The sequence below is a fragment of the Corvus cornix genome, chromosome 4A (genome assembly GCF_000738735.6).
Source record: "Corvus cornix cornix isolate S_Up_H32 chromosome 4A, ASM73873v5, whole genome shotgun sequence".
NCBI lineage: Eukaryota > Metazoa > Chordata > Aves > Passeriformes > Corvidae > Corvus > Corvus cornix.
In genome coordinates this window covers 17,736,062-17,759,420 of record NC_047058.1, presented here as the reverse complement: position 1 = coordinate 17,759,420, position 23,359 = coordinate 17,736,062, and the positions used below count along the sequence as shown (strand labels likewise).

General features: G+C 45.3%; 1 protein-coding gene across 1 annotated transcript in view; it reads left to right on the top strand.

The window, feature by feature from the left end:
• Positions 1–23,359, top strand: part of TRPC5 (transient receptor potential cation channel subfamily C member 5) — a 96,466-nt gene that overhangs the window by 21,456 nt on the left and 51,651 nt on the right. Inside the window, exons 2-3 of the mRNA XM_039572243.1 lie at positions 5,443–5,841; positions 21,303–21,824. Of these exons, the coding sequence (XP_039428177.1) occupies positions 5,464–5,841; positions 21,303–21,824 (900 nt within the window). The 5' untranslated portion in view covers positions 5,443–5,463. The remainder of the gene's footprint in view (positions 1–5,442; positions 5,842–21,302; positions 21,825–23,359) is intronic.

The window sequence follows — 23,359 nt, the reverse complement described above, 5'->3', positions numbered from 1 at the left end:
CTCCTTCCCGAAGTTGTGTCTTGCTTTGCAGGTCCTGCACCTCTGCTTCCTTCCCCCAGGTGCAAGGACAACTCCTCTGGCTGTGCTGCGGGGAAATCTGGTTTGCAGCTGGTTTTTATTGCAGAGCTGCTCTCCCCGTTCCCAGCCCAGCGTGGCTGAGGAGCTCGGCTGAAATTTTAGCATCGTTAGCACCCCATCAACGCCGTGTGAAACATGCGCTGGGGAAGTGTCCGCTGCAGTCCATCCCTGGGGTGCGTCAAAAGCACACGGAGCCTGTCCCTGAGCGTGCAGGAAGCTCTGCTGCGGGGAGAGGAGACTTGAGGGAGTCCTAAGCATTTGAGACTTCTGATCAGGCCTGGCTGTCTGCAGCCCGAATTCTCTGTCCATGAATTACGCTCTGCCTGGCAGAGGAGATGTAGAGGAGAATATCCTGTTGCAAAGGGAGCGTGCTCATCTTTGAACAGAACGAGCCAGGTGAATCCTCAGTGCTTTGCAAGAGGAAACAAAGCTGAAGCTTCCAGCAAGGAGCATATATTTTATATAGATATGTATCTAAAAAAGCACATACACACATATAAAAATACGTATCTATCTCCCCATATGCAGTTGGTCATGACTCATCAATTGATTATGCAGCGGAAGAGACTTCTACCAAAGAGTTGTCCTTTCCAAATCAAACATATATATCTTTGATAATTGTCACCCTCCCCAGGAAGTTAAGAACTGCAGCTGGGACTTGAGTCAAATTGTGACATTTTGCGTTACTGGCAAAGAATTTTCTTCTGGCGTCTGTAGACTTCTTAATCTGAAGTTTGAGGTTGTCTTCCTTTACAAACACTTCCTGGGTTAGAAGGTTCTGTGCTGTACCCCAGGGAATTTATGTGTTCTTAGCTAGACCTGGACTGATGATGAGTGAAAAACATTTTATAGGGAGTTTTTCCCTGTGTCTTTTAAGGACATATTTCCACTGTGAATCATGGACCACTGCAGCCTTGCATTTTTATCCCATATGCTAGTAGTGCTCTTGCTTTCTCTCATGTTGGGCAGTGAAAGTAGATTACTCATCCCCAATTTTATTAGCTGTTGGGTCTCATTTTTGTGTTGTACTGTGGCCCTGCAAGTTTTGGACAGCACTTACTCCAGTCAGTGATATATCTTACATAACTTATGAGCTGGATATAAACTTTCTGAGATCATGGGGCTTTAGCTAAAAGGAATTTACACGGCTGTAGACACCGGAAGGTTACAGCAATTTTATAATTTTAAAATATGTCTGAGGTCATACATTTATTCAGTCATGGCTCTCTCTGCCTTTAAAGGCATCAGGAAAAAAATTCTGCTTCTGATGGTGAGTGTGATGCAGAGACATCATGAGAAGCAGTGAGACTTAGGGCTGTAATCTGGTTCCCACTGAACTCCATGGAAAAAGCAATTTTCTGGAACAAGAGGGTATCTTTGCAGAAGGAAGGGAATTGCAGAACGTTACAAAGTCGATTTTATTTCCTCATACTGTGCTCAGCCAGGCATTGTTAGTAAATAAGATCTAGAGCACTTAAAAGAAGGATCCAATCACAAATTCAATTGGTCCATTAACTACATGTAATATTATTTACCTAAGTGGCCCTTCTGGACTATTTCATAGCTCAGGTTTATAACCTTTTTTAAAAAGATCAATAGTACTGAGCAGGTGGTGTGTGAGCATGATGAAAGTCAGGCCATTTTCACAGTTATGGGCTGTGATTTCCAGACCTGGAGTCCAGACTAGAACTGCAAAATGAGGAAAATGCTCTCCCTGAAACACTAAAAAGAAGAAACAGCCTTGGCAAGAAGGATGGGGGGAAGCAGTGAAGCGAGATGTGTTGTAAGGGATCAGTTCCTTGATGGGGCTGATACAACTGGAAAATGCAGGTGGCTTTTCCAGCCCATAAACCCTTCTCAGGTCTGAGAGAGAAGGTGTAGTGTCATTTAAAGCCACACACGGAGCTTCACCAGCCTGTGTTGGTGGGAGGGAACACCCTTCATGATGATGATCAAAGCAAATGAAGTCCTGGAAGGTCCTGTTTCATAATGGGCCTAGTGATACATGGCTGTAAACTGGGTCTGGCTCCCTCCCTTTCAAAAGTTCCACTCATCCCATTTCATCCAGGTCATTCTGGCTCCCCTGAGGCAGGGGCGTGTGGGAGTGTGTGGTGTCTGTAAAGTGGGAGCTGAGGGATGGCTCAACTCCTAACAGACCCTGAAAACTTCTTGGAGAGACAGCTCATGGAATTTTTAGTGGCAAAAGGCCAGAAACTTTCCTTCCCCAAACCTGACCAGCTGCTTTTCAGGGGATAAAACTCCGATTTCTTGTGCCAGGCACCACAGAAGTGGTGTCAGGATGAAAGGGCTTGGAGATTTGGACTAATAATTCAGGGAGAAGGGCATCTCTGCTGGGGAGAGGTGATAGAGTCCAAACTGAGTGCTAAGTCCTCCTGCCTGCAGTAGTTTGTTATGTTTCTCTTGTTATGTTTCTCTTGTTTCTCTCCACCTGTTTGTGGTGCAGGTATCACCACTGCATTAGCCACTCACTGGATATTGTCTGAGGCATCAGCCGTCAGGCATAGGCTGGAAAGAATTTTCCTTGCCCCAGATATTAACTCAAGTAGCAGAAAATGCCTCTGTGTGAGGAGAATTCATATGGAAAACATGTGTTTTCAGGCTCTGTGCACCGATTCCAAGATTTTAGTGTGACCGTGTTTCTATTTTTGCTACCTTTCAGGGATGTCATTGCTGCTTCTCTCTAGGCAGCACCTGTGCATTGCCTTCTCCTTCTCTTACCTGGATTTCATCAATATTTTTGTAATTTTTTAGCTGTTAAGCAGGAGACAGGACCAGTCTGGGAAATAAAAAGTGTTCTAGGGCCTACCAGCATTGTCTGCTTCACCAAGAGATGCTGCCCCTGGGAGACTGGTGGTGCTGAGAGGTGACAGCTCAAGCAGGGATCTTGTGCTCATTCATTCCATCCACAGGTTTGACTGATGCTCTGTTAAATAATTTTGGTAGAGAAAGACATCAGGTTTTGAAGGTCTGTCTGTAACTGTGCAGGATGTATGGCTGAGGGGCAGCTCGACAGATAAAGGCTTTTCTGAAATCTTCCATGAACTCCAGGCAGACATTTTTATTTATTTATTTTTAATACTGCTTGCTATTATATCCAAACCCAGTCAGCAGCATGTGTTGGTCAGGCTATGCAGGTGTTGGCATGAAAGGAATTCAGGAAGATCATTAACTTTGTGAGTCTTTCCTGTTTGGTTTTATTGCAGCTTCTTAAGTGCTTGAGGTATTAACATTACTAGCTTTCTTTGGACTGGAGTTGTACTGGGAGATGAGATCTCACTGAGGAGTTAAGATATCTGAAGCTTTCTTTTCTTTCTACAAAACTGTTGGGAGGGAAAGGGATCCAACGCTGGCATGATGTTTCATAAGGTGACATTTGTTATAACTCATTGCAAATGTTACTCACCATCTACAAAACATCCAATTAAACTAAAGAGCAGTGAAAAATATCCAATTCCACTTTAGCAGCTGCACTTGTTGCCAGAATCCCTCAGGTTTTTTTGGAGCCAACAGATTCCCCCAGGAGACCTTTACATGGTGACTGCTGTCCTCGGTTGGTGTTCCCTGCTCCCATCAGCCAGACTGTCACACAAGGGCAAAATTTCCCTTCCCATTTGGGTTTATCCTTACTTTCCCAAAGATCTCTTTAGTCCTTGGCTGTTACCAGGCCTGTGCTGCATCCTTTTGTCTCCTGTCAGAGTTTCAGTGAGAATTAGCTGGATCCCAGAGGGAAGCGTTTTCAAAAACAAAATTTGTGATCCTCGGTCTTTTTCAAAACCAGAACAGTTGGTTCCATGTGCAGTTCATTGAAACTTGAAGCTTCTCAGTCACTGAGATTGTTCCTTAGGTCTAAAAGCTTTAGTGGAATCGTGTTCCCATAGAAAATAAGCCAGTATATTTATGGTTTCTATTCAGCTTATGGGTCCCGTTGCCTCCAGTGCCTTTGTAATGTGTCTTGAGGTTGAAACACTGGATTCTGTGGCTCTGTCTGTGCAGAGAGACACACGTGAGCGATGTGACAGCATCTCTGGGTATGTAACAAACACAAACTTCTGTCACACCTCAGGGAGAGCGGGATCCTGAGCGAGCACATTCCCCGAGGTGCCAAACTGGCTGGTGCAGCTCCCTGGCTCCCCAGGAAGTTCACAGATGCAGCTTTGCTGTCTGCTACAGCCACCCACTGTTCTGCAGTGTCAGCTGGGCTGGAGCTCAGATCCACCCACTCTGGAAAGGCAGAAATGCAGCCGGGCTCTGCGGCTCCTCGGGCACGCAGGGGGGGGTACCTGCAGAGCCCTGGGTCTGCTCTGCAGCCACCACTGCCTCCTCCTCGGTATCTTTTATCAGCACCTCCTTTTCCTCCTGGAAAGGGCACTAAAATGGACCAACGCTCCGGCTAATTTGCTGCAGGAAGCCGTTGAGCTTTGGGCAGGGAGATGGAATAAGTCACCCAATTAATTATTATAGCTGCTGGTGGCTCCTGGTGCTGACCTGGTGTCGTTTGTCAATGCCAAGCAGAGGTAGACAAGCCTGGTTCCTTTTTTCCTTACCTGTAAATACCCAGCCCCTGTTTCCTATGACTCCAGTCACCTGCTGGGATCTTTGAGGCATGGGAAGGAACCCCAATTCATTCTGTTCGCTGCACTTGTTCCAGGGCAGGATTTACTTCTTGTTTTCCTAGGCCACAAAACAACATTGCTGCCTTTGGAGAGCAAGGGTGGAGGCTTTCTACATCAGCCTGTCTTTAGGTCCTATTTATAAATGAGGAGAGTGAGAAAGTATGTTTAAAAACATGCAAGCTTTAAAAATAAAACCGTGACCTAGTCAAAGAGTAAACATTAAGGAAAAATAAAAGACTGTTTTAAGAGACAGAAGCAGAGAAGAAGCAGTAAAAATCTTCAAAATGAATCTATTACTGTAAAGAGGAGGGTGTAAATCAGCAGCTCGCATCACTGACAGTTCAGAGATGCTGAGGACCTGGCTTAGCAGTGGAAAAGGAGGAAATAAAAAGAAGTTTGAGTGGGAAATAAAGCAGAGATGAGAAATCCACTGATTTGCATGTGATAGATTACCCATGAGCATCAAGACCGTGCTTCTGACCAGACAAAAGACATCAATGCCATAGTGTTTGAGCAAGATAAAAAATTATACTGAGTGTCATCGTGAGTGCCTCTCCTGAGCAGTGGTGTCACCTTTATGCTTTCAGATAACTCTTTGATGGGGGCTGCTCAGGGGCTGTTGAGAATACATCTTAAAAAGGGATGGGGAGCTGTTCCTGTGATGGTCCTTGGGAAGTTTGTCCCCTGTGTGGCTGTGTTGTCACTGATGTGTGGTTCTCCTCCCTCACAGGTTGCCTGGTCACTATGAACAATGGCCCAGCTATACTACAAAAAGGTCAACTTCTCCCCATACCGAGACCGGATCCCACTCCAGATCGTGCGAGCGGAGGCAGAGCTCTCGTCGGAAGAGAAAGCCTACCTCAGTGCTGTGGAGAAGGGGGACTATGCCAGTGTGAAACATGCCTTGCAGGAGGCAGAGATCTACTACAACATCAACATTAACTGTATGGATCCTCTCGGTCGCAGTGCCCTTCTAATAGCCATAGAGAACGAGAACCTGGAGATCATGGAGCTGCTGCTGAGCCACAGCATCTACGTGGGGGACGCTCTGCTCTACGCGATACGGAAGGAGGTGGTGGGAGCTGTGGAGCTGCTGCTGAATTACAGGAAACCCAGTGGTGAAAAACAGGTCGGTCGAGTGTTCCCGTTCAGTTTTGAGCCGTTATCCTGCCTTAGGAAACTGCTGCTGCTCAGAGTGAAGTCCTTGATGTAGGTCCATGGCTTTAAATGCCCAGAGCAGACCGGGGCAGTCCTGTGTGGATGGTAATTCTCCAGCCTAAGCAAACATGTCTGCCTGACTTAAACTCTCAGTTTTTTCTCTTTCCCTCGGTGTTCTTTCCAGCCCCACAGTGTTTGCGCACACTGATTTATAGGTTGATTTATAGACAAGCACTTTCTAAAGGAATTTGTGGCTCTCTGAAATTATATTACAATCTGTAAATGTGAACTATTGCCATGCTGTTGTGCTGATATTAAGTGGAATTGCTTTTCATAAGTAAATCCTGAAAGCACACAAGCTTATTTATAACTGCAAGCAAACAGTCTGCTGGGTTTCAGTCCTTCACTGGAGTGCAGACAGATCATCTTGGTCTCCCTCTCCAGAGAGCTCCAGGGCAGAAATGCTGAGGCAGGACATAACTTACAGCAGTGAGCAGCTATGACTTGTAGGAAGGATCCTTAGCTGCAAAGCCATCCCTAAGTTACATAAGGATCTTTGTGGAAAAACCTCCGAGTCTGAATGCTGTCACTTCAAGTGTCATATATTGCACTACCCCAACCGATTTTTTCTGGTTTTCTTCTTCTCATTTGTGAGCACTACTGCCAATAATGAGAATAATTTCTATACATTGTTGACCACTGATAATTTTTGTATATTTGCTGCTTGGAAAGGAGCATCCAAAACTTGGATAAGCCTCATATATCAAACCTCCTTTTGAAGGGAACACATCCCTCTGCGTGTGAAAGATTAATACCAGTCAATCATAGAAGAAAATGTTTTCAATGCATAGGCCCTTTAGTACATGGTTTTTCAGTAGTAATTTTATGTAGCCAAAGCAAACAATAAGGATCAACCCTGACAGAATTCAAGAGTGCTAAGCTTATTATTTAGAAATGGCAGCATTGTGCATGCTGTAGCAGTGTGACTCCAATGTGTGGTTTAAAAACTAGAGAAATAATGAAACTCCTCTATCTGACCTAAAAATTGAAATGTTAGTACTGGGTTTTAGTCTGGCAAAATATAAGTAGCAAAATACAGACCATTTGTGAAGAATGAGCCATTTTTTCCTTGGTCTTCTAGAAATTTGAGCATCCTGCAGCTCAACAGGACAGAGAGCAGAATAGGAGAAAAGTTTTTTTCAGTAGCATGAGGAATCGCCACTGATTATTGCAGGTTAATGACAAGTTTCTCCCGAAATGTCATGGAAAGCAAGTGATGGGATTCGTGTGGATTTCTGTAACATCCCTTGAATACCAAAACTGTGTCCACTCAAATCCACAGCCCTGCTGGCTTAACTGGACAGACACAGAGGTCTGTGAAATGAGGTTGATTTATTGCAGCTGAAATTCAGCTCCAGTGTCTCTAGTTCAGTGATCCATTTCATAGTAGGCCTGTTCCATTTTCCCTTAGCTCTGTGCCAGCTCTCCTTCTGTAGCTAGAATTGTATCTGCTGCAGGGTTTACAACTTGGAGGAGAGCAAGCATGTGTGGGGGAGAAGAGACACGGTGCCAGTTTCAGCTTTATTTACAAGGTTTATTACAAGACCAGGTTTTGTCAGTGTATTTTAAACTAGCACTGGCTTGGTGCAAGATTCTATGAACAAACTGGGATTAACTTCCCTGGCTGGAGCTCAGGCTCTTCTGTAGACTGCAGGAAGTGTTTGCTGGTAGAGGGCTGCAGGACTGGACTTCCCTTTCAGCTGTTTCCCTGGCTGCTCATGCAGTGGTGGTGATGAACATTTATTTCATGTGTAGTGGTAGAACAAGTTGGGCCAAAGTTGGTTAGTCTGTCAAATCACAAAGCTGTTACAGGAGGGGCTTCTGAACACAAGCTCCTGATGCTAATTCCACAGCAGTATCAATATGCATTCATTAATTGTCCTTGCTGGACCCTTTCTCAGAAAGTCCTTTGGGAACCCCACACCTAATTGCTTTCACAAAAAGCACCTGATAAAGCAGAGTAGCACAGCTTTGTCCTCATCAGCTCCTTCGATGTTCTAAAACATGTAGAAACCCTGCTTTTTTGTTCGAGTAGTAACAAAAAACCCGCACCTCATAGGAAGGTTTCTGTCTGGCTGTGAAATTTGTAAGATGCTATCACTGCACTTCTTATATATTAGGTTTAGTATAATCTATTAATTAAATGTGCAGATGGTTCAGTTTGCCTAAACAAGCCTGTGTGGGGAAGGCTTCTTGGCTCGTGTGTGGAACCTGTTTGCCATCAGGGGCTGGCTGCCTTTGCTGCACTCTGGGCAGAGGCTCAGGAGCAGTGTCCTCTGATTGCTCTGTATTAAATGTTCATCCACCTGAGCCTGGGGTCTGGGAGGACCTGCTGGTTCCATTTTCCTGCTGCCTGCCTCTGAGCAGGTTGTTATTTGCCTCTCTCCCAAAGCCTGGTGTGTCTCTGGCTGCCGGGCATGAAGAGCTGTTCCTATTTGCGTCTGTTCACATCAGCTCAGTTAATTGTTGTCTTTGCATCTCAAAAGCAGCCGAGTAGCATCATTCAGCATAATCCATTTCATGGGTGTGTATCTCCAGCCTTATCACTGTGCCACAATCCTGGCAGCAATTCTTACAGGCTCATTCCAGCCTCTTGAGGAGTTACACTGACTGCGTCTAGTTAGGAAAAGGGACACCCAAAACAAGGTAGAAAACCTTGGCCCCTCGCAGACTGGACCTGCAAAAGCAGGTTCAGGTTCACTCACCAGCCACAGAGTCTCCAAGAGGAGAGGTCCATACCTGCCTCTGAGAGCTGCCCGAGGGGAAGAGCTCTGCTTTCCACCTGTACGATGACCTTTCCAGGGAGCAGAAGTTAAAAACCTTTCAAATACAAGTAGTGACCTTTGCTGTGCTCCTTATGTAAGAGAATCAGGGTCCCATTGATGATATAAGGGCCGGGGGGAAATGGATGGAGGGGTTGGGCGGCACAGAGGCTTGGATCCTGTTATTAAGTGAATTTTTATGAGTCATTATTCTGCGAACCTTTGCTAGACTGCTGTTTAAGCGCCATTTACTGCGAATGCCGTGACAATGGCAGGGGTAAGTCATAGCCAGTAACTATAACAACCCGCTGCTCCCGCACTGCAGCCTGGCTTGGGAGAGCAGCAAATTGCTCTGTTTACATGTGCAGCCTGTGAGAGCCGGCAGCATGAACCACCTCGCTCCAGAGCTGCTGCAGAGCACATGAGAGATTAGTGTTCTGAGCAGAGATGTGCTCGAGTAGATGTGTTTCTTTTTAGGTTTATCTCCGAGCAAGGTTTGTGGGTTATTTTAAGATCTTAGCATTTCTCCTCAAATCCGTGCTGCCCGGTCCAGACGACTCAGAGCCGTGGTTTTGTGTGCTGTGCCGTGAGTCTGCTGGTAAAGCTGGGGAGAAGGCTTCACCAGTTACAGGCAGGGTAATGGCTAATGAACTTATGGCTAATGAAAGATAGTCTTGGCTATGGGAGATTTTGGGGTCAGTGAGAGAATCGTCATGGTGCAGCCATGGGAAGAGTGTAGAGGTGTTCTGGTGTGCTTCACTCCCAGCAGAGAGTAAAGCCCAGGCTTGAAATGACCCATCCTCCTCTTCAGTAGCCAGAGCTTTTCTAATTCTGTGATTTTTACAGGTTAACTTGTTATTTCCAAATGTTACATAATTTACTCCAATTACTCATCCAAGCTTTTTATAAACCATGGTTCACTTTGACCAGTCACATAGTTGGCCACTTAAATCATAGCATAGCTTGTTTTTCCTCAAACACTTGACAGGCATTTGGAAATCAAGCAACCTCTTCATGCATATTAAGAGGAGCAACAAAACAAACTAATATTTGTGGAACCTGGAGGGTGTGCAAGTGTCGCTTTTCCTGCAGAGGTTTGTAGTCAGAGAACATGTATTTCCCAGGAAACAAAAGTGAGCCCAATCTGGTGCTGTGATAGTTATTGTTTGATTTTCTGGGCAGTGCAGAGGCTGCTGTTGTACTGCACAGTGGCAGAGGAATAGTACAGGTGTACTTGGCATGGCAGTCCATCCTCAGTGATGAGTATAAATAAGTGTTCTTTAAATAAGACAACAGACCACTGAATAAAGAGCAGGGATAGGTCTGAAAGAGCAGGGATAGGTCTGAAATAGCAAAAATCAGCACCTGCAGATGCAGTATTGACTTTGGCCCAGGCTTAGTGAACCAGGTGGATCTTCTCTTTGGGGGTGGAAATGTTAAAATGCAAAGTTGTCTGTGCATGGGACAGGTCCAGTACGTGCAATGGCAAAACAAGGCAGTAGGCACACGTCAAAATCTGGCTGGGGTCCTATGGGGTTGAAATTAACAGGGAACTTGAAATTATTATTTTTTTTCTTAATTCAGAATTACTGTAGGAGCAAGGGAATGTATATGTGAATTCTCCTTTCCTGTAAAATCTTCTGTCTCTCAACCTGTTTGATCTTTGAGTTTTGCTTGATTTTTTTCTAAAAGTGCGATCAGATTTTTTTTTTTACTATACAAACATCAATACAGTGGGTTATGTTTTCAGCCAAGCTGGAGATTGCACCTAACCTTCGCCAGCAAAGAGCAGGAAATTCATGTCTGAAAACTCCCATTTCCCCCCCATATTTGATTCACTCTCAGTTTACCAGTAATAGCTGTATTTCCTGACACTTTGAAACCTGTTGAAATCAGTACAAATTTTCCAGTTGAGGTGTTCAGGGGCACATTTTTTCAAGCTGCTTGGGTGAGTTGTGTGGAGTGGTGGCAGCAGCCCCCTAAAGGTGCATCACAGCTCTCAGATCTCGCCTGCTTCTCTGCCTCCCCGCAGGTCTGTGCTGCCTGCTGAGCCCTCCTTCCTTCTTTAAGGAGCTCTGATCAGTCATCTGAATTACTCCAAGTTGGTAAGCACCTTCACGGTGGCTGTTTTCTTCACAACAATCAGAGCTGACATCAGCTGTTTACATAAGGCGGGTAGGAGCATCTCTGTGGTATCTGCCAAACTTAGTGATTTGCTCGTGGCAGATGGCTCCAAATTAAGCTGGTTCACAGATGGGACTACAAATGCAATTCCTCAATAATGAGAATAAAAAGAAAAAGGGATCTTAGGATTTCTGGCTGCGATTCGGTTTGTTGTGATGGTCCAAAGGCCTTCTGAAGCAATGTGATCCATATGTATTGCAAAAGAAGGAGCTTTGCAGGTACAGCCTCTGGAAGAGTGTGGTTGTGAAGAGGAAACTACAGAGAATAAAAGGCAAGTTTTCAGTCTTAGTTGCTAATCATCAGATTGGTAGAAGATTGCTGTACTGGATAGTATTAGTGAACCTAAAATTTGACCTCGAAAATCCTCTTTTAGGTGAATGAAAATCCACCTTAATCTTTGTTCAGATCCCATAGATCAACAGCCTAGAGAGAGCCTTTTGTGAAACAGAAAATATAGATTGCATTAAACCATTTTATTCTTGCCCAAATCCAGTAACTTTCTTGAGACAACCTGGTTTAGCTTAATTTCCCTACTCACACAGGGTTCTTGTCGGGTGTGCAGAAACCAGTGCAAAGTTTAGCTCTTGACCACTGACAACCCTTGATTTTAGACTTGCTTATGAGATGTACAAGCTCACTGCCAGCCCTGTGCTACCACTGATGGGACTGTTTTAAGTCAAAAGAAACAGTTCAGTTCTCATAAACCTCACGATATGAAATCTAGGTTCTGCAGGCAGTTGGAAAGAGGAGAGCTTTAGGAACAGGCATCTGTATCAAGGAATTCTGTGGCAGTTCTGCATTGTGGCCGTGGAGCACTGTAACACAGAGGGGAACAGGCTGATGGGTGGGACTCAAGCCAGTCATTTCCATGTTAATAGGGTCCAAAGTGAAAAGGAAAGGCTGAACCTGGTTAGAAACCAGGAGCAGGTTCTGAAGAACAGAAGCAGTTGAGAAAAATACAGCCACAAGTTCTCAGCATGGAAATATTTGAAAGGCACAATAAGGAAGAAAGATCATGTCTGAAAACAGAGAAGCAGCTTCAAAGCCTAATGGCTCCATTAGCACCCAAGCTTTTCATTATTTTTATTGATGCAGTAATAATTCACAGTTATAGTTAACATGCCTTTGACACTGGCGGCTGCCTTCAAAATGAATTCCATCTAATTAAACTAAACAACAGAGAAATCAAAGATCACTTCAGCTAATGATTACATTTAACTGTGAAATTCCTCCCTCCCTCCCTCCCCATTGCCTTGGTCCCCAAGTAATCCTAAATCTAGGTGAAGAAGAACTGGAGTGAAACATCTCCTGAACCCAGTGAGCAGCATCAAGGTTAAGGCAGTGTCAGATACCAAATTTCTGACAGTGGCTATAAGGCACTGGCTCCTTCTCCTGGGTCAATATAAAGTCTGTTACTATTTCCTAGGGTGCTGGTGGGGGTCAAGCCAAGAACTGCATCACAGCCTGCACAAACATGGCATGCTTGTAATTTAACATATAGACAGGTGAGAAGTCAGGAATTATCCAAGAAGCTTCCCAGAGAATTGTCTTTACTGATCTGTAGGAGTGATCTTAGCGCTTGCCTGCTCTGGGCACACTGTACAGTGTATTTTCAGTCAGATGTGATGGGTTCTCAGGATTCAGCTGGGTGGATGAATTATTGTAGGGGAACTGTCTGTAGGGGGAAAAAAAATCCCGTTTGTGCTGCTACACAAGTAAACTTCTGGGCTCTCTGTAGATCTGATGATTAAGGAGTTTACTTTCAAAAAACCAGTATTATCTACCCAGCATCCACGAATGTGCCTACTGTACCCACCTCCCTTTGCTCCTAAGCCCCAATTACAGCATCCCCTGTCATCACCCAACATGTATTTGCGTCTGGTCTGTGTGAGTCCCCAAATCCAGAAGTCTGACATGGCTGTTTAGATTCCCTGATACAGATTTGTGGGAGACTTTTCCTGGTGCAGTAGTTATAACACATTTTTTCCAAGGGAAGCTTCTCTCTGTGGGAAAAGTGAATGTTACAAATTGCAGACTCCTCCAAAACAAAGCTCTGGGATCTATAAAGATCTGTGAAGAACTGCAGGGCAGCTTAGCAGGAGTCCCTTAGCCCTCACCTGGCTGTTGAATAGAGCTGTGCTGGGTTGGCAAAGTCACATTTACGGCTTGTTTATCCCTGTATGAGCAGTATTTTGCTATCCCATGGCAAAAAACTGCCTGATGGGGCAGCATTTTGGTGACAGTGGTGGTGGAATATCAAAAAGGCAGTATTGGGAGCAGTATTGCTTGTCTCTGAACTGCTGTAGCAAGGGAACGCTGTGATCCAAGGTCTTTGATCTGTCATTGCCTTGGGAGGATGCTGGAAAACTGCTCGAGAGGCTCAGGGCCGAGTGAATCGTTGGTGCTTAATTCATGGCAGTGAGAGAGGGCTGGTGTGCTCCAAGTGCTCCCCAGGCAGGAGATGATGAGGCAGTGCCAGGCTCTGCAGCATCAGGGGCACATCTTTACCTAGCGGCTTTCAACTTCCTAGCGCTGGGAATATCAGAGGAAGTCACTGCCTGAGTGGGAATAAAGGAAGATCACAGCCACACAGATTTTTTTTCTCATGCAAGCCCCTGCCACCTGCCTAGATTGTAATTTCTTTGTTGTTGCAAACTCTGGGGTCTTTTCAGAAGCCGCAGTGTCTTCTTGGTTGGTAAAACAACAGTGCCAAAAGCACAGCTTAATATTCAAAATGGGGAATAATGAACCTCCTGGTTTGTGAGCATCAGGATGTGTTTTGTGCACCATCAGGCAGCGCTGGGCTGGCGCCAGATGCAGTAACTCACTCCTCTCTCTGACACTGTCTCATGATCCAATCTGATCTCACTTTTTTTTCTAAAGGAATGTGATTGAATATGAACACAACCCAAGGAAAAAGCCCTCCCTTTTCAAGCCCTGTTAGCAACATATTACCTCTCCTAAACTTAATGAAACATGTCTCATCCTTACAAGGTGGTAAATGACAGGAAGAAGGGATGTTTTATGTACAAAGATGATACAAGAGGCTGTAGATAGCATGATTATTAACCTATATTAGCACATCTTGTCCTTGTTACCACTAAGAATAGATAATACAGAGACCAAGAAAAATGAATCAAAAAGCTGGACAACTCTCCCTCCCAGAATAAAGCCTGAAGAATATTAGAAAAATAGTAACCATAGTAAAATAAAGATTACCTTGAAGACAGAGACTGCACATTTCCAGATAACCATGGGCTGTCTTTGTTTCAGTTGTGTTTGGGGTCAGGGGAAAGCTTATCCATAAAATGAAAAAATATCTAAGATGCAGCAATGATCCTAGGTCCTTAGAGTAGTTAAGAAATTTATAGGACTGGATTAAGCAAGCTCTTTAATAAAATTCATTTCCAACCTTAAAAACAGCATTAAAAATAAAGAATAAACCCTAATAACTTTTACTCAAAACAGCTGCTCCTATCGCAGAGTAACTCTTAAAATGGTAATAAAGAAAGGTGAAAAAACCCAAACAAACAGCATTTTATGTTTCCAAATGAGGGGGAAAAACTCCAGTCATCAGGAATATGTGAACTAGTCTGCCTATGCAATCTTGAGGAGATAATTCAGTTCACTCTCACATCAGTAATTCTGGACTTACACCTGTGCTGGTGTCACAGTCTCAGGAGACAGCTCCAGCAAGCAGCCAGGGGATCTCTGCCTTTTGGGAATATCCATAATATTGCATTTTTGGGAGACCTGTAACATGCTGTGAGCCATGTCACTTAGGCCACTTCAGCAACTTCATTTTTGTCCAGATTTGTGATGGTCCTGAGCTTTAGTGCCACGTTTGCTGCAACTGGAGAAGTGTCCCCGTTCAGCGAGCCCCAGACCATGCAGGTGTACGATGGAGCCCAGGTTCCCTGGATGTGGCTGATGTGATAACATCACATATGTGATAAGATCACATAATATGTGATAAGCTGGGGCTACAGTGGGCTTGTAAAACATTCCTGCACAGAGGATGATGCCTTTCCGTGCTGGGTCCTAAAGTCCTGGTCACAGTCTTAGATTGCTGCTCCGGCCCCTCTGTAATTTGCCGGCAAAGAAAGGGGCAAAGCAAGATGTGTTCCAACCCAAGACTGTGAGTTTCAAGGTCTTTAGGGTCCCTTCGTGGTCGCCAGCAACTGATGCCTTTTCCTGGTCTTAAAATTAAAGAGTCAAACACGGTTAGAAGGGGAAAAGGGATTTTTACCTCGGTATTTATTTTAAGGATCCTTAGGTGCACACGTCCAGGTCATATGCATCGAGATGCACCCCGCCGAGTATGCCCCCAAAGATCAGGTATAACATTATAGGTGTTACTAATTAGCAGATCTATCAAAGATTCCCCAATGAAAGGCTTGAGTGAGCCCCCCTCCCCAAGGAACCTTCCCCTGGATGGTTCTGTCTTGGTTTACAGAATGTGTTCTGGAGAGGACCTTGGGCTCTGGGGCACACTGATCCCTGGCTACGAAGCTTCTAAAATGTTGAGTCTCTCAGCTTGACAAACAAGTCCAAGAGTGTTGGCAAAAAGCACTAGGAATACAGAAGTTGTAAAAAGGTATAACAGGGGTATAAAAGAAAAGGCAAAAAATCTTCATGGCATCAAGGAGAAGGGGCAGCCAGGAGAGGCTGCAGTTCCTCGTGGCACAACACTGCCCTGGTTCCTCTAAATAGGGGAAGGCACTCAGTAGCTCATCTCCCTGCTGGATTCAGTGGCTCTGAACGGCAGCAAGACACGGCAGTTCAGGGCAAAGGGAGCTCAGGTTGTGCTCCAGCTCAGTACAAGAGGTTCAAACACAGGTAACTCTTTGACAGCATCCCTCTGTGACTTGCAGAGTCAGCCACAGTGACTGCACTCTTTCTTCATTTCATCAAGTGCCTCATCTCATCTCCTCCACATGCATGGGGAGGAGAGGGCTCAGGAGAGAGAGAGACACAGAGAGAGAGAGAGCTCTGACTGCAGGAACTTGCCACAGGCCATTGAAATGCATATTTGCAAAATCCTTTCCTCCTGAAGGCTCCTCCCCGAATCCCTCCGTTTTAATCCCCAACAGATGAAGTTATTATGTAGCATCAGCCACAAATGGTGACATCTTTTGACAATCTTCCTGGCTGTGCTGCATTTCCTAAACACATGGCTGAACACAAGCTCTGATGCAGCTCTGCCACTGTCAAGTGCACTAGGTTTCAGTTTAGTTCTGAGAACTAATCCCCTGGGCCTACCTCCATTTCTAAACACATGGATGAGAAGCCAAATTAAAACTGGAAGAATCTAGAGCAGATCTATCCGTATTTTGCTTTTTCTTAGTGGTTGTAGAGAAGGATATTTGGTTATACAGATAGAACAGATTGACTTTTTCACATTCTTTCAGTAGTAATGTATTAGATTGTTAATTAATTAACAACTATTAGGAGTTCTATGATTCTAAAGCATGCTCTTTTTTATTCAAAGGTACCTATTTTAGTGTTAATGGGCACCATCTGGTAACCTTGTATCAGCATTTGGCTTGCTACAAGGCACTAAAAGGTACTAATTTTCACTGTTTTGCAGTATCAATCTGAGGGGCAGAGGTTTTATTTGGCTTTACAGGCACATTTGTAAGTCACAGAGGAGATTTTAGACGAGAAAGAGCCTTTTCTTCAGCTGGATATTTTGGGACTGCTGTATTGGAATCAGTGGAAAGCTCCAGTAACAGCAGAGCTTGCCCATAAGTACATCTACAACAACGTGTGCCTTACGCCAAAGCTTGTTCATAACCAGTATAAAAGCCCTTAAACGACTTTACTTTTAGATAGCAGTTTGTGTTGTTCATTATATTTCATTAACCAAATTGCATCATTTCAGTCAATGAATTGCTCTTGAGAGAAAAACACCAACTCCCTGTTAATATAAATACTGGCATCACTCTGATACCAGACGTCTCCCAAGGCATCTCTGCTTAAGATACTGAGTTAGTGAAACCCACACCAGTGTATCACCTAAAATAACTGCTGAAATTTATACAGCCATGTACCGTTCTCCCAGGGTCTCACATAAGGTTCCTTCCAGTGTCTAAAGGGAGCTTACAAGAAAGCTGGAGAGGGACTTTCCGTAAGAGCATGTGGTGATAGGATAAGGGAGAATGGCCTTGAGCTGAAGGAGGGCGGGGGTAGATGGGATATTGGGAAGGAATTGTTCCCTGGGAGGGTGGGCAGGCCCTGGCACAGGGTGCCCAGAGCAGCTGGGGCTGCCCCTGGATCCCTGGCAGTGTCCAAGGCCAGGTTGGACGGAGCTTGGAGCAGCCTGGGACAGTGGGAGGTGTCCCTGCCCATGGCAGGGGTGGCACTGGATGGGCTTTAAGCTCCCTTCCCACCCAACCCATTCTGTGATTCCATGAGAAGGGAACAAAGGCCCATGGGGTTCTGTCAATGAAGGAATTTATTCAGGGTTCAGGCAAGGAGCAGGATTCAGTTGGCTGTGCCAGTCACCAGATGTGCATTTCTCAAGACACATTTTCCTGTTGCTGGTACCAGGACTGACCTGCAGCCTGGCAGCACTGACTCTGTCCCTCGTGCTCTACTCACAGAGCTGCAGCCAGAGGCACCCCAGGACTGTGATTCTGAACAAAACCCCTACTAAAGCTCCTTCTGACCACTGAGCCCAAACTGATGCAGTACAAAATCATCTTTATAGAATGACAGGAAGTGGCTGTGCCTGTGGCCACACCTGTGGATGGCACGTGTGCTTCCCTCATGGGGCTGCTTGCAGAAAACAAAGTAGAAGCAGGAAATCCTTGATCAATAAACTACTCAAGCTTCCATTTCTGTAAGAATTATATTTGTAGCTTTCCAGTGAGGCTTGCACAAGTTTGTGTTGGCAGTTAGAAAAACCTTCTCTAACAGGAAGCTGAGACAAAAAGTTACACAAGCTGAAAACAATGCAGATTAATGCAGTTACAGCTTATAATGGTTATACTTACAATCCATTGCACTGATCCAGGGGAGGTGATAGTTTATGAAATGGAGATGTTAGTTTGGTCGAGGAGAATGTTTTTGAGCTGAATCTCCTTAGTTTTCCCATTTATTGCAGTGTGGTTCACATTGCTGAGCAGTCTTGGAGCTCTTGAGCTGGGTTGCTTTTATCCAACACTAAACCAGAGGAGCTGCTCCAGGGACAGATACCAAACTAGATTAAATTCAAAGTAAAATTCTTAAAAGACCTACAACAAGGCCACTAGATCTTCAGTGCCAGCTTTTTTCTTTTTTCTTTCTCTGTAGTTTAATTCCTCTTACACTGTACTCATGACTAACAGCAGAGATTCCTGCTCTCTAGCCAGAGCTCCTCTCCAGACGTGCACTATTTTTCTGGAAAACTTATTTTCCCATTCAGAGGAGAGCTTAGCTGCATTGAACAGTGCTTTTATGTGAGCTAATCCTTCTCCTTTAATGAATTAAGCTTGTTTCTTCAGCCTCCTTTTCAAATAAAGGGGATTTTTCACTCGCTGCAGCATCCTTCAGAGCAGCAGTAGTACAGGGGTAAGCAGGCACCTTATGAGGATTAAATCTAGGCAGATGATAACAAGCATTCAGTCACTAGTTGTTAGTGGTAGCATTAATTTCTCAAATGAAAAGAACCAAGATGAAATACAGACAAGGTATTTGCTCCTGTGCAAGTAGTGACATAAGGTTCTGAAGGACTCAGGTTAACAGCTGGTGTCAGGTGATGCGCTTAATGGAAGAGAGTTCTGTTTTTCAGGTCACTTGATGAAAATAATCTTGGAAGAGCTTAGCAGAGCCCTTGGGGTAGAATAAATTATTCCTCTTCTGCTTCCATCACTGCAAGTTAACCTAAGACACAGGAGAAGCTGATCTGAACATGAACTCAGCTGAGTGGAGCATCACAGGAGGAACATCAGCGTTGTTGTAATCTCTGCTGCCCCTCCAGCGAGAGAACGCAGCCCTTGAGCAAAAGCTTTGCATGGCCAGAGCTTTAAAATAGACAGTTTAGGATGCGGGTTATCAAAAAACACTGTGTGAGAAGACAACAAAAATACTTATCATGAGATAGGCAATTTTGGGCCAATTCATGGCCTTTGGGTCAGGCAGACACCGAAAAGAGGCCTCAGCTGCCCCCCGTCACACTGTCCCTGTTCTGGGCTTTGCTGGTTTGCATTGCTGCTCAGAAATAGCTCCAGCTCCTGTGATTGGAGGCCTTGCACTGATCTGCTCCCCGGGAGCCTGTGTGGCTCTGCACCACCATTTCCCTCTTTATCCCTTAATTAAAAGTGCTGCCCAGGAAAACACACCTTCCCTGCCACTGCTCGAGTCCTCATGAAGCAGCGCTCTGTTTTGGGGGAAAGGGCTTGTGATATGAGCCAGAATAAGGGATGAGAGATCACTGCATTCGTTCCCAAACCTTGGGAAAGCCATTTTGGCGTCCCCTAGATCCAGATTTAGAAAGACTCTGGAGCAGACAGGATTAGCACTATCCCCACCTGTAGCATCACTGCCTTCTCCTCGAGTGCCCATTTCATATTCCAAGCAACATGAATACCTCATCTGTGTAAAGCTGAAAATGCCTTTTTTTACAGCCCTGGGTACAATAACTTCCATGTAGAAAAACAAGATTAAACTCGACAGTAATAGAAGTGATAGAGGAGGGAAAGTGTTCTTCCTTTGAGGCACAGGCTCTGAATACAGCAGCCAGTCACTGACTGCAAAAGGACAGGAAGAAAGATAAGTGCAGTTGTATTCAAGCATCAGGTCTTTAAAAAAAAAAAAAAAAGAGCTTCTAAGAAAGAGAAAAAAAGAAAAACTCACACCTTTCTCTTGACATTTAACAAACTACCTAAACGAGCTAAGCAAAGGGAAAGGAAGAAAGTGCAAGACCTTACGCAGAGAGCTGCTTTCAGCCTTTTGTTACTGGGTATCTTAAAATACATTTGTCCAACCTTGCTAAGAGACACCAAGCCCTCCATGACCCACAGCAAATCCTCAGGACTGTTTTCTCTCCCTCCTGCCTCTGTGGGCACCAGCCTGCTTAGCAAAGCCTCTCCACACTCATGTGTCTGCAGGTCGCCCGGGATTTAACTCCTCATGTGGCGCGTCCAGGGGAGCAGATTTATTCCCCAAAATGCCTGCAGCCCCCCAGTGAGCCCTGCTGCTGTAACTGAGCCTGTACCTCAGCGTGGTGACCACCTTTGGGTGGTGGTGAACAGTCCCTGTCACCTGTTACGTGTATTGATCAGCTTTGGCTCTTTAGTGCTCATGGGGCTCTTACCTCCCAGGGAACTGAGATTCCAAGACTGGAGGTCTCATCACCAGCCTTAGGTGTATCCTACAGCAGGATTTCTTACCTCGTGCTCCTTCATCACTGCTTTGTTTTTTGGGTTTAGGCAGACTGAGAAGTGTTCCCTGCCATTAGGACTTTTTGGCAACAGTTTCTCCAAGACACCTTTGATATTTTCAAAGGGAAGCAGCCTCACTGTTCCCCCAACCCAGCCATGCCCCCTGGAGCAGCGGGATGTGCCAGGGCAGGAGTGGTGGGCACGGGGAGAACAGAGTGTTTGAGTAGTGATTAACACACAACAAAGAGAGCTGCCTGCCTGCAAGTGGAAACACACTGGGTGCTTGGGATGTAAGAGCATTCCCATCTAATTTTGTGCTCTGCATATAGTAATAAGACACAACAGGGTGTGCATTAAGCTCATCTTTTGAGAAGTGCAGCAGTAGCTGAATAATGCACACCCTGGAGGGGCTTATTTGTAGTGGACTATGGCTCATTAATTTTACATTTAATTTTTTTTCAAATCTGTTTTAAAAAAAAACCCACCAGTCTATTCTGAGGGCAGTTATGTAATGTATCCTTACACTGAAAAATATTTTCAAATAGAAACAGTAGGAAAAAGTGAGGAAGAGTTTTGCCCAACTTCAGGCCAGGGTTTGGTGTGTGCAGGACTGGCTACGAGCAGGTTCTTGGCCTGCTGGTGCAGATATATGGTGCAAATAATGGTAGTTATGGAAATCTATTCAGTGTTCACTCTTTTCTAGGCCTTTCTTTCCTTTTGTGTAATTACCTGGGCCTTTTTTCTTCTTTTTTTTTCCCCATTTTGTATCTGAGCCAATATCCATTTCAGACCAGATTCATGTGTAAATCATTTGAATGGGGATGGGACTGACTTTTACACCAGACTGGCAGGATTTGGGGGGAATTGGTTTTGCCAGATAGCAGTGTGTGGATAAGCCTGCCAACAACAGGATGTAAAGCACAGAGGGTGTTATAAAACCCCTGTTTTGTTATCAAAAAGTGTTTTGACATCACTCCAGAGGTATGAAGGAGGGACTTCTGAATTCTGCTGCTCCACATGAGATACGCCTTCAACCCCTTGTGGTTTATCCCTTCATGCAGGTTCCAACCTTGATGATGGACACCCAGTTTTCGGAGTTCACTCCGGATATCACCCCGATCATGCTGGCGGCTCACACCAACAACTACGAGATCATCAAACTGCTTGTCCAAAGACGGGTGACAATCCCACGCCCGCACCAGATCAGGTGCAACTGTGTGGAATGTGTCTCCAGCTCGGAGGTGGACAGCCTGAGGCATTCCAGGTCGAGGCTGAACATCTACAAAGCCTTAGCCAGCCCTTCATTGATTGCCTTATCGAGCGAGGATCCCATCCTGACTGCATTCCGGCTGGGCTGGGAGCTGAAGGAGCTGAGCAAGGTGGAAAATGAGTTCAAGGCTGAGTATGAAGAGCTTTCACAGCAGTGCAAGCGTTTTGCTAAGGACCTTTTGGATCAAGCACGGAGTTCCCGGGAGCTGGAGATCATTCTCAATCACAGGGATGATCAAAGCGAAGAGCTGGATCCCCAAAAATGTCACGATTTGGCAAAGCTAAAGGTAGCAATAAAGTATCACCAGAAAGAGGTAAGAGTCGCCTAAATGTGAAGGTATCGGGTAAAATAGTTCATTTCTCGAGGTGCTATGGGTTTGTTCGGTGCTGGCTCCCAGGTGGGATTTTTTGATGTGCCCATGGATTAGTCACAAACCAGGAGGCTCAGGGCACCTTGGTGACAGTGTGAATCTGATGACAATTGAGGGCAACAGGACTGGGACTTGCTGCAGTGGGTTGTGGCTTCTACAGCACCAATAATTTCTGTCTCAAAGCTGCTTGAATCCCATCTCATTGTAACCCATCCCCCTGCAAAGAACAGCCTTCAGGCATTTCCAGGTCTGCTAGCTCCGAAAGCTTTTCCCAGTGGCTGTTTTTGTACAGGAAGCCAGAGCTAGAAGGGGTTGTGTGGCTCCTGAAGGCTGACTCACTGGATTTCTCATGGAGTGCAGGAAATAATACAATCCACAATTCACTTCCTGCAGCCACCAAGCACTTCCAAGCACCCACTCAGCACTAACTTGAAAGGGCCAGGGAAGTGACAGCAGCTAAAAGAGCAAGAGAGGTTGGGAGCACTCCCAGAGTCCCAAGTCTCCAAGTTACCAGCAGTTTTGTGAAAATACTCATGTGGTGCAAATATTTCTTCACATCCGTGACACCTCTTGATCCTCAGTCCTTGATCCATCTCTGTTTTCAGAGCCGAGAAGCAATTCCCAGAAATTCCAAATCCTGCCTGTAGTTCCAGAGAGGGAAGCCATTACTTCAGCTAAAGGGCACAGAGCCTTTCAGAAGCCCTGCAAATCCACAGTTTTATAAGTTGATTCAGTAAAGGCCAGGAACCCCAGGAGAATGCTGACAACAGTTTCATTAGTTGGCTCTGGATTTCCTTTCTCCTTCCAAACGCAGACAGAATTTAGGAGATGATATATTGCTGTTGGGCAGTGATGTTCCAGGTTATCTGAAGGAGGAGTTTGATTGCTTGGTTGAGGAACTGAATTTCAATGTGTATTACATTCTTCTGTGTCTGGATGGTCACGTGAGTGGCAGAAGATCCTGTCACACTCCTCTTTGCACTGTCTTCCCCACATCCAACACTGACCCAGTATGGTGTGATCCATCCCACCTCCCTGAAGGGCTGCATCCGAGGTACAGATAGCCAAGAGGTGAAAGATGCAGATTTCCTTTCATCCCTTTGGGCTGTTGTGCCTCCCCAGTGCCAGCCCCTCGATGCAATGAGCTGGAGCCAAAGCCTCAAACTCCCTGGGATCCAGCACTTGGCAACTTCCTGCTCTTACTGGGCTGCTCTAGGGAAATGTCAGCAAGGCTCACTGGTGTCATGTCAGGTTGTGTTTTTTGCTCTGAGACGGGGTTAGGTAACACCACAGGTGCTTTAAGGACACGGACGAGTAGTGAAGAGTTACTCTGGAGAAGGGCAATGCAGGTAATCAGGTCAATGTTCATTGAATCTGAGAAGGAGCAGAGATTCTACTTCTGTTTTTCCACGGGCCTGGCAGGACCAGACTCTGCAGCCACAAGCTCCAGGTTACCCCAGCACTGCTGTGTGCAGATC